The sequence below is a fragment of the Cinclus cinclus genome, chromosome 6 (genome assembly GCF_963662255.1).
Source record: "Cinclus cinclus chromosome 6, bCinCin1.1, whole genome shotgun sequence".
Classification (NCBI taxonomy): Eukaryota; Metazoa; Chordata; class Aves; order Passeriformes; family Cinclidae; genus Cinclus; species Cinclus cinclus.
In genome coordinates this window covers 60,647,322-60,663,640 of record NC_085051.1, presented here as the reverse complement: position 1 = coordinate 60,663,640, position 16,319 = coordinate 60,647,322, and the positions used below count along the sequence as shown (strand labels likewise).

The 16,319-nt window shown below is 57.3% G+C and overlaps 1 protein-coding gene across 1 annotated transcript; it reads right to left on the bottom strand.

Moving 5' to 3' along the window:
* Positions 1-520: 520 nt before the first annotated feature.
* On the bottom strand, positions 521-13,499 carry PYGL (glycogen phosphorylase L). Its single transcript, XM_062495034.1, has 21 exons — positions 13,441-13,499; positions 12,258-12,510; positions 10,680-10,781; positions 9,319-9,397; positions 8,984-9,087; positions 8,239-8,370; positions 7,479-7,590; positions 7,322-7,404; positions 6,277-6,420; positions 6,049-6,141; positions 5,698-5,844; positions 5,015-5,178; positions 4,795-4,909; positions 4,012-4,113; positions 3,770-3,917; positions 3,617-3,675; positions 2,804-2,945; positions 2,464-2,671; positions 2,251-2,385; positions 968-1,034; positions 521-857 (listed from the first exon to the last, which is right to left on the bottom strand). Exons 2-21 carry the CDS (start codon positions 12,498-12,500, stop codon positions 669-671), a joined length of 2,568 nt encoding a protein of 855 aa, XP_062351018.1. The 5' UTR covers positions 12,501-12,510; positions 13,441-13,499; the 3' UTR covers positions 521-668.
* Between the last annotated feature and the right edge of the window lie 2,820 nt (positions 13,500-16,319).

The following is a 16,319-nucleotide window of genomic DNA, read 5'->3' as shown; positions in this document are numbered from 1 at the left end:
ACAGTGTGAGATTTATTACATCTTGTTGCAGAGACTTCTTAAACAAGAAGTGATGCCAGTCGCTGCCTGCACTGATCCCACTCTCCCTCAAATCCACTCCAGGACCCCCCCCCCCCCCCCGCCCCCATATGGCACTGAACTTACTGCTGTAAGTAATAAAATCTACTGAGAAACTTTTTTAGTCACCCACTGCCTCCAGGATGCTGTAGGTTACTTGAGGGATGGAGACACTGACGTGGTCTGGGCCACCCAGAGCCATGACTGGGAGCATCCCCTGGGACACTGGTGGGGGTACATGGGCCTGGCACCCCCTTATCCTGCTTCAGCAGCACCCCTGAGGACCCAGACAGCTGTGTCCAGCTGCATCCAGTTGTGCTGCCCACCCCAGCCCTGGCCAGCCCTCTTCCTGTGTGAGCATTGGCAGAAGCAAGCCCAGCCCTAATTTCAGGCTCCAGCAAACAGCCCGCTTGGGACTCCAATGGCACTTTTTTATTTTTAGCACCTAATGCAAGCAGCAGGGCGACGTGGTTTCGCTTTCCACACGGACACTTACGTTATAAAAACCCCTCCCCTTCTGCCCACCCCTAGGGAAAGCCAGCAGCAGCAGCAACACAGAGACTCAAGACAGCAGAGAATTTTACAGTGCACACATCCCCTGGCTGTGGCCCCTACGCCGCGGTGCCATTGGGGGTCTTGTCCTGCCCAGCATCCCGGGGCTCGTTGGGAGGGGGGATCTTCAGATCCGAGGGCTCCACGTGCCAAATATCCCGGGCGTACTCCTTGATGGTGCGGTCGCTGGAGAACTTGCCGGCCGCCGCGATGTTCCTGATGACCATCTTGGTCCAAGCCTTGGAGTCCTGCAAGGAGAACGGGGTGGGATTGTCCCCAGAGCTGGCTCTGAGCACATCCCTTCCTTCCTCTGGGACGGGATTTTGTGTCCCAGGGCAGATCCCAGGCTGGCACTCACCAGGTAGAGCTGGCTGACCTTCTCCTGGCACTTGACGTAATCCTCGTAGTCTGCAAAGACTTTAAACCTGGGGCAGCGAGGAAAGGAGAAGTTAAGAGCAGGAGAAACAGGAATGCAGGGTGCCTGTTACACCCTTAAACCCAGGGGTTAAACTAAAGGTTCCTTTACTCTGTTTTGGTGCAAAGGAAAAATCCCCAGCAGATATCCACACAAAGCTTTACTGGCAAAAATACAGCAAATTAAGGAAACTTTGGTAAAAGGAGTATATACAACACTCAGTTCAATGTAAAACCACTTATCATAGCACTCCTTAGCATTAATTTAGGATTAGGCATTTACTTAGAATTTATTTAGCATTTGCTCAGCCCATTGAACTGGGAAACCTTTAAAACCTTAAGATGTTATGTTACCCATAAAACTCCATGAAAAGATTAAGGGAAGAAGAGAGAGAGAGAAAGATGGAAAAGGTAAAGAAAAAACACGCAGCTACCAAGTCCTGGGACCCAGCGTGGGTGAGGCAGAAACTACAAGGGAGGTATCAGGGCAGAACAGGGGCCATATTGCCCGCAGCCCATTTTATAGCCGCAGATCCCCACGGCCCCGCCCATAAGCGGGGTTTGTGCTCGCTCCACCAGTCACAGGCTGGTTAGTACTGCTCCCCCCTCCCCGTGTGATTGATTGGCAGATTGACCAATCAGAGGCTCGTTATTACAGCCCCGTGTGATTGATTGGCGGATCGGCCAATCAGAGGCTGGTTAATACAGCCCCCAGTGTGATTGATTGGCAGCTCGGCCAATCAGAAGCTCAGCATGATGTACACACAAAGGTGCCATGATTGACAGCTCTGCCCGGCTGAGGGGACTGGGCACTGCCTCAGCCAGGCCGGACCCCAACCCCACACACAGAGAGGCTTCCCAAAAACCCCAAAACCGGCTCGAGACATCGATCTAATCCCATCTCTGGCTCTCTCCAACACAAAGCCTTCAGTCAGATTTTCCCAAACCCTGTTGGTAAAGAACCCTGGATGCGCCAGGAGGGAAATGCAGGGAAAGCATTTCTCCAGTGCCAATGCCCATGGCTGACCAGTGCTCTGGCCAGGACAGCCCTTGAGATGCCTCAAATCACCTGGAAGGGCTGCGTGCCCAAAGGCATTAATGTGACAACGGCCACCCACGCAGATTCCATGCCTGAGGAGCCACATCCATGTGCAACATGGTCCCAGCCCCTGATGCGGCCACGGGAGACACCCAGCCCAGGGGATGGATGGCACCCTGGTACCTCACCTGTCGTGGTGGAAGAGCATGTTGACCACGTCGTTGAAGAGGTTGGGGTCTTTTGGGGAGAAGAAGCCACTTTTAATCTGGTCAACAGCCTGTTTCAGCTCGGGGAGCCGGTCGTAGTAGAGCTGGGCGTTGTACCTGGAGGGAAGGAGGCTGTAAAATGGCGCTGGCCCCAGGTACCTGAGGTGGCAGCCCTGTGGCATCCCCAGCCCTCACCCTTTCTTGTCCAGCTCTGTGACATCCTCCACCCTCATGCCGAAGATGAACAAGTTTTCCTCTCCGGCCTCCTCGGCCATCTCCACGTTGGCTCCATCCATGGTGCCGATGGTCAGAGCCCCGTTCAGCATGAACTTCATGTTGCCAGTCCCTGAGGCCTCGGTGCCCGCTGTGGATATCTGCTCCGACAGGTCGGTCGCAGGGATCACTGCCAACAAAACACATGGACACGAGGGGCTCGTGGTGACCAGCTTTGGTTTTGTTTCCTGCTGAAGGACCATGGTGGGAGCCACGGGACTGAGGGCCACCTCCTCCCCATAGTGTGTCCCACCCAAGGTACCTTTCTCTGCCAGGGACACCCTGTAGTTCTCCAGGAAGATGACCTTCAGCTTGCTGCCCACCATGGGGTCGTTGTTCACCACCTGAGCCACGGCATTAATGAGCTTGATGATCATTTTAGCCATGTGGTATCCTGGGGCAGCCTGGGAGAAAAGCCACAGGTGAGCCAGGAGGGCTGGTGCTGGGGGCAGGTGAGGAACTCCCATAAGTCCAGGGAACAACCTGTTCATCCCTGCTCCCATCACCTAATCCAACATGTGTTACACCACAACATTTTTGGGGGCTTTCATGGCCACATACAGCAGATGGTTGTCCAAACCCCACCCAAACTTGCTTGGGTTGAAGCACCAGTGCTACTCCAGTGCTTCTTGGACAACTTCTTGGACATAAAACAATGGAATCATGGAATTATTTAAGTCAGAAAAGAACTCTAGGATCATTGAATCCAACCATTCCTCCAGCACTGCCAAGGTCACCACTGACCCATGTTGGAAAACTGCCACATCCACACATACTGTAAGTTCCTCCAGGGATGAGAACTCCACCACTGCCCTGAGCAGCTGTTCCAATGCTTGACCACCCTTTTGATGAATAAATTTTTCTTAACATCCCATCTAATGTCCCTTGGCACAGCCTGAGGCCGTTTCCTTTGTCATGTCCCTCGTTCCCTGGGAGAAGAGATCGATGTCTGCCAGCTGCACCCTCCTGTCAGGGAGCTATAGAGATGTGACCCCATGAGACATCTGCACCCACATTCCCCAGGACACTTCCAAGGACTTCCAGCAAAATCTCTAAACCTCCTTAACCAACTTACCTTGCCTCCAATGATCACCGTCCTCGGCACAAACAGCTTTGCAGGATCCCTCCTGATTCCTGGAGAAAAGAGCAGCGTTACTGTGGGATAGGGGCAACAGGGGTGCTGGTGCAGCCCTGGGGCACCCTGTCCCCTCGGGGCGTGGTGGCTTACGGTTGTACATGGTGATGATGTGCAGGCAGTTCATCAGCTGCCGCTTGTACTCGTGGATCCTCTTCACGTGCACGTCGAACATGGAGGAAGGGTTGATCTTCACCTTGTACTCCTTCTCCAGGTACAGCGCGAACTTCACCTTGTTCTCCTGGGCCAGGGCAGGGACCACATCAGCCCACAGGCAACATCAGCCCCAGCTCTCTGCTCCCCCTGCCTGCATTCCCCCTGCCCATGCCCCTCACCTGCTTCACTTTGGCCACCTCCCGGATGAAGAGGTCGTCGTCCACAAACTTGTGCAGCTTGGTCAGCTGGCTCAGGTCCCGCACGTAATCTTCCCCGATTTTCTGCAACAGGAGCAAGGGCACATGCTGACTGTGGGATGGTTTGGGATGGAAGAGATCTTGAACATCATCCAGCTCCACCCCCTGCAATGGGCAGGGACGTCTTCCACTACCCCAGATTGTTCCGAGCCTTGTCCAACCTAGCCTGCAATATTTCCAGGGATCCAGGGACAGCCACAGCTTCTCTGGGCACCCTGTGCCAGGCCTCACCACCCTCACAGGGAAGAATTTATTCCCAATATCCCATCTAACCCTGTCCTCTTGTCAGTTTACAACCATCCCTCCTTCTCCCGTCCCTCCATCCCTTGTCCCCAGTCCCGCTCCAGCTCTCCTGGAGCCCCTTTAGGCACTGCAAGGGGCTCTGAGCTCTCCCTGGAGCCTTCTCCATGCTGAACAGTCCCAGCTTGACTCCAGAGCAGAAGCACTCCAGCCCTTGGAGCATCAACATGGTCTCCTCTGGACTTTCTCCAGCAGCTCCACATCCTTCTGATGTTGGAGACTCCCAGGGCTCAAAGCAGCTCTGCAGGTGAGGTCTCACCTGAGTGGATCAGAGGGGCAGAATCCCCTCCCTTGACCCTCAACTCCTCAACCATCCAGAAGATGTGAATGGTTGAGGTTCTCATGGCAGCCTGGGCTCAGCAGGGAAGGGTCAGTGGCTGCAGCACACTCCCCCCACGCCGGTACCTCCGCGATGAGCTCTGCCAGCCCCGGGTTGCAGAGCAGGAGCCAGCGCCGCGGCGTGATCCCGTTGGTCTTGTTCTGGAACTTCTCCGGCTCCAGCTCCGCAAAATCCTCGAATCTACGAGGGTGAGGATGGCACAGCTCCAGCCTTGCCCAACTGGCACCACCACCCCTTCCTTCCCAGGCGAGGGTGACCCACCACCACCTCCCTGCCCTCACTCACACTTGAGTCTTGACGATCTCGGAGTGGATCTTGGCCACGCCGTTGACGGCGTGGGAGCCCACGATGCAGAGATGGGCCATGTTGATCCTCTTGGTGTTCCCCTCCTCTATCAGGGACATCCTCCGCAGCCGGTCCACGTCGTTGGGGAACAGGGATGCGATGTGCTGCCGGTGGAGCCACAGAGGTGCTGAGAGGTGGTGGCACTAAGGGATGTCCCACCCCATGGCTCACGAGCAGGGGCCACGGCAATGCCCCCAGGTGCATTTAACACCAGCCAAAGGGTGCCCTTTCCCAGCATGGATGCCTCTGGACAGAAGGACCTCCCCAGGCTGCCACACAGAGGGGTCTGGGGACACACACTTGGCCAGTGAGGCCATTTTAGCAAAAGCCTCGTGCTACTAGATCAGGAGGCCAAGCCACCATCTCCTCTGCATTCCCAACATCACCTTTCCCAGGAGGAATTTAGAATTTAGGAAGCAGAGAAATGCCAGCTCTCAAGTCCCTGAAGCAACAGGTCAACAGGATGGCAATGTGCTGGTGGGAAAGGGCTTCCTTCCACATCAACTTCCCAAAATGGCAGCTGCAATCCCCCAGCCACACACCCAGTATCATCAGTTTGTGCATCCCCTTGTCCTGACACTACATCCCTGTCTCCTCTCCGGAGCAGGCTCCCAGGCACTCACGTCCAGGTGTCTCTGGTTGATCTCATAGATGATCTGCAGGTGCCTGGGCAGCAGCTTCTCCACCAGGTCCACGGGCCAGCGCTCCAGGGCCTCGGGAAGCACCGTGTGGTTGGTGTAGGCAAAGGTCCTTTTGGTGATGTCCCAGGCCTGGCAGAGAAGAGCCAGTTTTCAGTCATACCTCAAGTGCCAGAACCCACCCTTGGTCCTCCGACCACACCCAGCAGCACCTTCCAGTCCACATCAGTTAAACCCAGCCTGACTGCTCCATATCATTCCCAGCAGCCACCAAATTGGGTGCTGCACCATGGGCAGGTGGGTGCAAATGGAGGAGACCAGGTCGGGTGTTCCTACCTTATCCCATGGCAGCTTCTCAATATCCACAAAAATCCTCATCAGCTCAGGGATGGCCATGGCAGGGTGTGTGTCATTCAGCTGGATGGCAACCTGGGAGAGCAGGGTGGCACGTGGGGACACAGTGGGGACACTGGGAACCCCACGGAGGGCCCACAAACATCTGCATCATCTGGGAGGTGTGGAAACAAGCTGCAAGGCAGAGGTCAGAGCAGCCCTGGCTCGTACCTGGTCCGGGAAGGAATCGAACACGGTCCGGACGCTGTCTGTGCTCCCAAATTTGGATGCTTTGAAGCGGCGGATGATGTCCTGGAGGGTGGCAGCCACGACAAAGTACTCCTGCTTCAGCCTCAGCTCCTTTCCTTCAAAGAACTGTGGGCAGAGGAGCAGGGAACTGCAGGATTCCTGCAGGATTCACTGCACTTCCTGGGGTGTGATCCCTCTGTGCTTCCCCCAGCATCAGTTGCAATCCGAAGCTCTTCTTGCTTCCCAGATTCCAGCAAAAGGGTTTGGGATGTGCTGGTACAAACAGCTTAAAACCCAACTGAGCATTGTCAAAACCTGTTCTCTGTGGTTTGAACTTTTTGGCTACATGGAAAGATACCAGGACAATGGGAGGGAAGCTATGGGAGCTATTTCCAAGACAAGGATTTAACCACCATTCATGCAGCACAAAAAAATCAACCTGCTGGTCTGCGAAGGAAAAGCTGCAGGAGACAATCTCACCACTGGAACTGCAGCGCCCCCAGCTCTCCTCACCAGCTGGGAAGGCTGGAGGAGGATTAAATGGGAAAAACACCATCAGGACCTGCCCTAAACAGGCTGCAGAGCAAGGACAGCTTATTTTTTTTTTTTTCCTGCTCCACAGCTTGGTTTGTGGCTAGGGAAGGGTTGTGCATCCCACCACACCTCTGTGCCAGCTTGGCAAGAACTCCTAAAGCGAGAGGGCTGGGGTGCAAAGACCAATCTGAGGCACAGCCACTGATCCCAGGGTTGCAAAGGGCCACCAGGGTAACACCAGCAGCATTCAGCAGTTTGCCTCCATGTTATATTCTCAGACTTAAGGAACGTTTCTGCAGCAGGGCCTGCTCATCCCCCCTCGCTCCAGACAAAGCTCAGGGGAACAAACAACACTCATCCAAGCACTGCAGGCAGCTTGACACACAACTAAAACCATCTCTGCAGCATCCTGGAGTGAGGGGATGCTCCCCTTCCCCCTCTGTCTCGGCACTCTTTATCCATCCTTAAAACTCCCTAAAATACCACGACTCACGTTGTCGTTGGGGTAGAGCACCCTGGAGATGTTCTCCGCCAGATTCCTGTCCAGCACGGCCTGGATGTAGTCCCCGACATTGACTGGGGAGGAGCAGAGGGACAAGGTGGGCGTGGGACCCCCTCAGCTCTCCCCATCCCACCCAGCTCCCACTTACAGTCACGCAGGTTGAAGTCGTTGGGAGCGCGGGCCGACCACAGGCGCATGGTGTTGACGGTGTTGTTCATGTACCCGGGCACAGGGGTGTCGTAGGGCAGAGCCAGCACCACCTGTGACATCCCCAGGGCAGCTGGAATTGGGCTGGGATCCCCCCATGCTCCTCCTGGAGCCCTCCCATCCCACAGAGCCTCCTGCTTGGGGCTGAGCTCAGGGTGGTGTCCCTGCACGAGGTTGCGTGGGTGGGGATGTCCTTGGTACCCCTGCATGGGGACACCCCTGTGGCTCTTCCTGCTGGCTGGTGTTTGCCAGAAGTGCTCAGGGTATGGAGAGGGGCTTGTAAAGGTCCAGAGCAGCTGAACTTAGGTTTAATTTAGAGCTGCACATAGCAAACAGACCTGCTGGAGCTGCTTCACAGAAGCCCAGAATGGTTTGGGTTGGGAGGGACCTTAAAGTCCACCTTGTTCCAACCCTCTGCCATGGGCAGGGACACTTCCCACTAGATCAGATTCCTCCAAGATCCATCCAGCCTGGCCTTGGACACTTCCAGGGATGGAGAGCTTGGCTGCAGATGTGGAGCAGCCAAATCTGTCCTCACCCCTGTGTCCATCTCCTCCTCGATTTGCCCCACCAGTGCCTTTTCCATCCCAGCCCAAGCTTCCCAGCAGAGATTCTCATCCCTGATGTGCAGCCAGCTAGGGGAGAGCCCCCCAAAGGATGAGACAAGCCATGAAAGGGACATTCCTGTCCCCAGCCCTTACCTGGGTGTCGATCCATTTGGCACCAGAGGCAGAGTGCTCCACCCGGCCGTAGAAGTGCACGGGCAGCATGTACTCAGGACGGGCCTTCTCCCAGGGATTGCCGTGCCGGAGCCAGTCATCAGCTTCTTCCACCTGCCAGAGGGACCCAGAGCAGCGACAGGGTCACCCAGGGTCACCCAGAGCAGTGACAGGGTCACCCAACCCTGGGGCTCTCCCCACCTGCAGGATGGCTGGGGCAGGATGACTCTGGCTGCTCGTGGCAAAGGGGAGGATTCTCTGTCTGCCCTAAACCTGGATTTTGGCACTGCAGGGTGACCCTGGAGGCATCACCCTGAACTCTGGGGTGTCTGTGTCTTCCATGGGGATGGGGACAAACCTAAGGTTTCATTAGTGCACTGCTAATGTTGCATTTCCAAATCAGCCTCATCCACCCCTGCTCCTCATGGAGCAGGGACCCAACTGCTCCATCTTCACCTGCTCCAGGCAGCTATGGAGCAGCTTTTGGGGTGGCCCTGAGCAGGGCATGCTGAGGATGGGGACAAGGGATGGATGCTGTGAGCTTGCACTGGTTTAAGAAGTTATATTTGTTCATGAAAATATCTGCTAAATTTTAAATATCACAGCAGCAGCAGCAGCCTCCCGGCTGAGAGGAACTGTCTATACACCCCAGTCTAAGAGGAAGGAGCTGAACATGGGGTTCCAGCTGTGCCAGAGGACAGTGAGGGCCACACATCTCCATCCATACCTGCCACCCATCCCGGATCTTCTGGTTGAAGATGCCATACTCGTAGCGGATGCCGTAGCCGTAGGCTGCCAGTCCCAGTGTGGCCATGGAGTCCAGGAAGCAGGCTGCCCAGGAGAGAGGAGAACAATGAGCTGAGCCCTCCTTGGAGACCTGGGAGATGGATCCTTCCCCCTGGGAAAGCCACAAGCCCCACAGGGACAGGAGCCAAGGCCAGCAGCCACCCAGCACCATGCTCTGTGCTGGAAAGGCTGGAGCAATAACCCCTCAGGATTAGGTACTTCCCACAGTGGATGTAAAACCCTCAGGGATGTGCCCACCACCTGGGGGTCACTCACCTGCCAGCCTGCCCAGACCCCCATTGCCCAGTCCAGCATCCTCCTCGATTTCCTCCAGCTCTTCCATGTCCAGCCCGAGCTACAGATGAGAAAAAGAAGAGAGGATGGAGACTCCCAGGGTGCCCAGCCCCACAGAGGGGAGGCATTGTTGGCACGCACTCCTTTGAGGGTGGGCTCCAGGAGGGCTGGAAACACACCAAATTCCACAAGACACATCTCTGCAGGTGGGACACTGTGATTTGAACCCAACGCAGCTGCTCTCCCCCTCAGCTGTGTCTCTGTGCCATGGCAGGGGTGGTCTCCCATGTTTAAAGTCACTCTACTAGGCTTTAAAAAGGACATTCACACCCTTGACCTCGCCATGGGCAAGATCTGGGGGTGGGGGGCACCAAACTATAACCAGGGTGCTGCCCTTGGGGTTCCAGACATTTCCAAGGGCTCTGAGAGCTTATTGCCAGGCTTGTTCCCTCTCTCTCTCTGTGGCTGCAGTCCTGCAGGGGCTGTTCCCCAGCACCCCGTATCTCTTGAGGCAGCCACCCAGGTCGAATATTCCTTCACTCCCAGCACCCCTATTCCCTGGGATAAGGCACCTGGGTACCATCCTCCTGCTCCCCCAGCACCCCAATCCCTTGGGGACAGGTTCCAAGTGTTGTGTTCCTGCTTCCTTAGCACCTCCATCCTCTGGAACAGGCACCCAAGTGCCCTTCCTCCCAGCTGCAGGCATCACCCTTTAGGGTCAGATGCATCTATACTACTTTTCCAGGGAAATTTAAATTTTCCAGCCCAGGATGCTGTAGAAGGAAGTGGTTTTGCTTATGCAAAACTCCTCAGGGAGCTCAGGTGGAGAGGCCTTTGGTCCATTGCCCTGCCCTAATGTCCTCTGGTCACAACAAGTAGGGATAAAAAGTTTAACCTCCCCTAAAAATAAGTTCCTCTCCTTTGAAGTGTTTGCACAAAAGCTGTTCCTGCTCTTGTGCAACCACCCTGGCCACATCTGATGACACTGAACACAAGAGGTGACAGGGTGGGGACAAAAGGAGCCCTTTGATAACCCCAGCGTCAACTAGTGCCAGCACCCAGCTGGGCTTAATTTAAGGTTTTATTCCTCCCTCCCACTGATCATGAACAGCCTCATCCATAGAACCACAAGCTTCCTTCCAGGACACGGGATCCTGCTGCATTCCCCAGAACAGAGCACCCAGGCTGGGCAGCTCCAGGTGTTTCAAGCCTTAATTCCCTAAATCATCCCCTGTGGCTCAGGGAGCACTTTGCAGCCAATGTACCAGAACATCAACATTCCCAGGAGCTGGAAAACATGGATCCGTCCCAGTCCATGTCCTCACCCCTCGTGGGATGCTCACCTGGTAGACAGCCTCATCACAGGCGTTCTGCAGCCCCAGGTTAATCATCGTGTTCTGCAGCGTCCGCCCCATGTAGAATTCCAGGGAGAGATAGTAAATCCTCTGGAAGAGAAAACCACCCCATGGTCACCTTTCCCAGGGCTGGAGGAAGCTTCCCTGGACTCCAGAAGCTGCTTTTGGGTGATATCTCAAAAACGAACAGGGGGAAAAGAACCCAGCTGTCAACAGAGCAGGGTGGTTTGCAGCAGGAATTTCAGGGTTGTGGCTCCTGGCTGGCCCTGCAGCCCCTGCTCTCCAGCTCTTTCCCAAACCAGGAAGAGGCTGTTTCATTTGGACAAGCCCCGTTGCCCTGTCCCAGGGTGGGGACAGCTCCAGGATGGTCACCCCACGCTCGCTGGTAGCAGCACTAAGAAAAGCTTTAAAGAGGAGCCGTTCCCTAAAGTCACTCCGGGCTGCAAAGCCACCCGAAAACCGAGCGAGCTGCAGGAGCCAGGCGCTGGCTGTGGGGACATGGGGCTTCCACTGCTGTCCCCTTGCAGCAGGGGACACACTCCCGCTGACACCGCGCCCGGTCCGGCCTTGTGTAAGCCGAGCCCAGGCGTCAGCACCGGCAGGTTTTAAGGAAGGATTTAGGCCGGGGGAAGTCGCTGACTCGACAGATTTCCCCAGGACCTGCGTGGGGTCGGGCCGGGAATGGAGGTGGGATAGAATCCTGGAGTCCTAGAATGGTTTGGGTTGGGAAGGGACCGCAAAGACGGTCCCGTTCCAACGCTCCTGCCACGGGCATGATGTGCTGGGCAGGATCCACTGGGATTTACTGGTTTGACTCCTGCAGAGCTGGGAGCAGCTACTCCAGGCAGGCAGCGCCCAGCTCGCCTCGGCTGGACGGGGGGAGTCCCAACTCCAAACCCTGCGAGAGGCTCCTTTTTCTCACCCCTACACAACACGGGGGAGTGCTGAGCTATCTCGGCTGGCACGGTCCCAGCGAGGTGTTGGCAGGGAGGAAATTGATGCCGACAGGGACATCCAGGTGTCAGGAGGGGGATTAGGGCTTAATCCCCCCGCGGCAGAGCCCGGAGCAAGCCAGCGGGACGAGCAGCAGCGCAGCAACTCCTGCACAAACCGGATCTCTCACGCTTGGCATCGCTTGTGTTAAATAAGACCTGTTTGCGGTTGGCTTCGGGTGCCTTTAAGCTTTTTCCAGTAATTCCCCCGGGAAGGCTTTGGAGTTGGTTTTGGTAGACAGCACCCACGCCGGCGCCGCGGGACAACAAACGGCGTTCCCATGCCCTGCACCCCGCTGCCGGCCAAGCCGCGCTCTGTTTGTTTTGCAGAGCAAAGGACAGTGGCCTCGCTTGGTAAAGTCCAGTCCCTCCTCTCGGAAAAGTTACCGGAACAGCCCTAAATCCATGAAAAACCGAGCCCCGCCAATCCCTCTATTCCAGCGCGGAGGGAACGCTCACATCCACGGGGTTCCCATGGTTCCCACCCCAGCCACAACCCAGGACACGCAGTGGGGGGATCCCAGCACCCCGCCCTGCACGGAGGGGCTCCCCCCTTTTATCCCACCGCTCCCACCTTGGGATCCTTCTCGTAGTAGTACTGCTGGGTGCGGATCCAGCGCCCCACCAGGTGATCCCGCACGGTGTGGGCCAGGGCGAAGTAGTAATCGCGTGGGGTGGCCACATTGCGGTCCTTGACCAGGGTGAAGTGCAGGTGCCGGTTGAAGCCACGCTTCAGCTCGGCCACGCTCTCTGCGCCCACGATGCCGCGGATGCTGATCTGCTTCCGCCGCTCCTGGTCCGACAGCGGCCGCGACATCGCGGAGGGGCTGCGGGGACACGGGGAAGGGGGACACGGACACACGGGCTGGGCTCCGGAGCCGCGTTCCGCCTCCACCCCGCGCTGGCACCGCCCCGAGAGGGGATGGGATGAGGATGGGATGGGGATGGGATGGGGATGGGATGGGGACGGGCCCCGCAAAGGGCCGCCCACGCGTGGGGCGGGAGCGGCGGCCAGCAGCGGGGGGGACAAAGGGGGGACCCCGAGGATGGACAGAGGGGGGTTCAAAGCAGGGAATCCCGGGGATGGACAGAGGAGGGTTCAAAGCGGGGAATCCCGGGGATGGATGGAGGGGGTGCAAAGGGGGGACTCCAGAAACGTGGCCCGGGGGCCGCCCTTTGGCTGGGTCTCAAAGGGATGTGCAAATGGGGGGCCCCGACGGTCACAGAGGAGCGTGCGAAGGGAGGGCGACCGCGGCTATGGACGGAAGGGTGCGCAAAAAGACAGGAAGAACTCGCAGGGGTACAGAGTGTTCTGCAAAGTGGGGGGAATCCCAGGACTCCCTGACAGATGCGCAAAAGGGGGACGGTGTGGGGCACGGAGAGATGTGCCAAGGTGGTGTCCCGGGCAGGTGCAGAGCAGGGGGTGCGGGGCCGGGGCAGAGCCGGAGCCCCCCGGGCGGGGCGGAGCGGAGCGGTCCGGGCGCGGTCACCGCCACCCAGCGCTGACCCACGCAGCGACCGCCCCTGGCAGGGACCGCCCCACGCGTGGCCCCGCCCGCGGGACAGCCTCTCCTGGAGCACGTACGAGGAAGGTGCTTCCCTCCGGGCCCGGAGGGAAAAGCGGGGAAGTGTCGTGATGTGTCCCCCCAGTGTCACCGTGCCATCCCTGTGTTACGGTCCTCTCCCAGTATCCCGGCTGCCCCCCGCTCTCCCCCGCAGCATTTCCCGGCCCCCTCCCTTTTTCCCCTTTTTCTCACTGTTCTCTGCCTGCCCGCAATCCCTCTGGAAATGGCGTGGGATCTCTTTCCCCGGGCTCCGGGCTGCTCTCGGCCGCCTCTCGCACCGTGGCTGCCCGCAGCGCCCTGCCCTGCCCGCAGGACCTTGCCCTGCCTCCGCTTCCTCCCAAGGGCAAAAATATCCGATACGAGCTTCCAACGCAACACTTTCTCCTCCCCCGCCTCCTCCTCCTCCGGCAGCCATCGCTTTCCAGGCTGTTTTCCCTCTCCTGGGCTCATCCCCAGCAGGGTGGACAGTAAAGCAAGGAAATGGGATTTTGCCGCTCTGCCCCGCTCAGGTGAGACCCTACCTGCAGTCCTGCATCGAGCCCGACATAAGAACGATGTGGAGCTGCTGGAGTGAGTCCAGGGGAGGCCACAGAGATGCTCCAAGGGCTGGAGCCCTTCTGCTCTGGAGCCAAGGCTGGGAATGTTCACCTGGCAGAGAGTAGGCTCCAGGGAGAGCTCAGAGTCCCTTTCAAGCTCTAAAGGTGCTCCAGAAGAGCTGAAGAGGGACAAAGACCTGGAGTGACAGGATGGGGAAATAAATGGCTTCCCAGTGCCAGAGGGCAGGGTTAGATTAGATTAGATCCACGCACAGATCCATACCCAGAGAGTAACAGAATCACACGATCATGGCATGGCTTGTGTTGGAAAGGAGCTTAAAGATCACCCAGCTCCACCCCCTGCCAAAGCAAGGACACCTTCCACTAGCCCAGGTTGCTCCAAGCCCTGTCCAGCCTGGCCTTGGACACTGCCAGAAATATGGCAGCTACAGGGCAACCTGTGCCAGGGCCTCACCACCCTCACAGAGAGGAATTTTTTCTCAGTATCTCATCTAAATCTCCCCTCTGTCAGTGTAAAACCATTCCCCCTTGTCCCATTGCCACAGATGCTCTGGGCCTGGGCTGTTCCCTGTGCTGTACATGGCTCACAGGCTGGTTTTACATGCTGCAGGGAAGATGCAGTTTCCTGTATCTCTGGTGTTCTGGGCACATTCCCACTCTGGAAGGAACAAGCATCCTTCTGAGATGCACTTCATGCATTAGCATTTTCTTAGCCCTGGACTCGAGCCCGTGATGAGCTCAGAGGCTGCACATTGAAAACCTCTCCCGAGTCACTCTGGGAAAACAGAGCAGGCACTGATATCCCAGCAGCGAGTCCTTCTCACAGCCCTGGGAGAACTGTCCATGCCGTTCCCTTGGAAATGGCTCCCCCTCCACTGATCCCTTAGCATTTTGTCTCTATTTCATCTCCCTGGGGAGACTGTGCTCTGTATCAAACCTTGGTGATTCCTCCCTCCTTCCAGGGACGGGGCAGCCACAGCTTCTCTGGGCAACCTGTCCAAGATCTCCCCACCCTCACAGCCAACAATTCCTTCCTCAACTGGCTTCCATGACCCCCTCCCTCCCTTTGACCGAGTTCTGTCCATTCTCTGCTGCCGTCTCTGGACAAGGACAGTGAGGGATGTGCACCGGGGAGGTGGTGAGATGGGAAGTGAAGCACAGAGATGCTCTGGGAGCTCTGCCCTTCTCTCGTAAAAGTCCTTTATTAGAACGGCAAACATGACACTCGTGGTCAGTACAGCGGCTGTGTGCAGCTACCATCGCGCAACGGGGGGACGACGTCTTACAATCACTGGGACTCTAAGAAGCACCATGAACACCCTAAAGAACGGGGGATGACGGCTGAGAGAGAGGAGCCCCGGGTGAGCCGGCCACAGGGGCTCCTCAGGAATCCACCAAGGAGCTGCCCGGCGTTGTCCCGCAACACGGCTCTCCGGCGGCTGGGAGGAACTCCTTGGTGGGAGTCAACGAGATAGCACCCATCCAATAAATTAGGAAAACTTAAATGCTAGAGCAACAGGGGGATGAAGGGGACTGTCCTAGAGGAGGGCACGCAGGGAGGGAATGGGCTATTTATATTTACACTTGTCTTTCTGCTGGGCCGGCGCTGCCGTCGCATCCCAGCCGGAGCCGGGAGCGATCCCGCTGCCCGTCCCGGCTCCGCAGGGACCGCAGAGCGAAGCCAGGGGACACGAGCATGCAGGAGCTCTCGGCTCGGCCACGGGGCTGGCACCGTTCCTCTCCTGCCTCTGAATTACCAGAAAGTCAAGCAGGGGATGGAGGCTGACGGGAACTGCTGCCGGCAGCAGGCGCGTATTCCTGAGTGCGTGGCAGGGCTGTGGCCAGCTCTCCTTCCTCCCCCATCCCATCCCCACCCCCGGGCTCTCTGTCAGACCCTCACTGCAGAATGAATTCTCCGGTGTTTGGAAGGACACTATCAGTTGAATTTAAGGCTAGGCTTTATATGGCAACTATAAAAAAATAAACACTAATCTCCCAGGAGCCAGGCGAGGGCTCTCCAGTCTATGGCTGTGGTGCATGTGCTGGCACCGAGGTGTGGGGGGCACCTGGAGAGCCCCCCGTGGGCATTCAGCACCCGACCAAGGGTCTGCCAGCACCTGGAGCACCTGGGGACAGGATGGCCACCCCCTGCCCCGCAGAGACGCCCCAGGGGGACATGGGACGGAGTGGGGTGTTTTGGTCAGGACATGGAGACTGACTGGTAATCCAGGACCCACCTCTACACATGACCGAGGGTGCTCTGCAAGAAAGGCCACAGGGGAAAGAAATAATCCTGCAAAGTAACCAGGCTGGCGTGGGCGGAAGCGTTCCCGTGGTGGGGTCCCTCCGGCTGGCCCCACGGGAGGGGAAAGCGAGAGGGAACTGCCCCATCCCCAAAATCCCCAACTCAAATCAGGAAAACCAAACCTAAAAGCGGACACAGGAGAACAGCTCAGGCTACCTAGGTACTTCATCAGCCAAAGAGAGCTAAAGAGCGAAGCGCACACACACAGG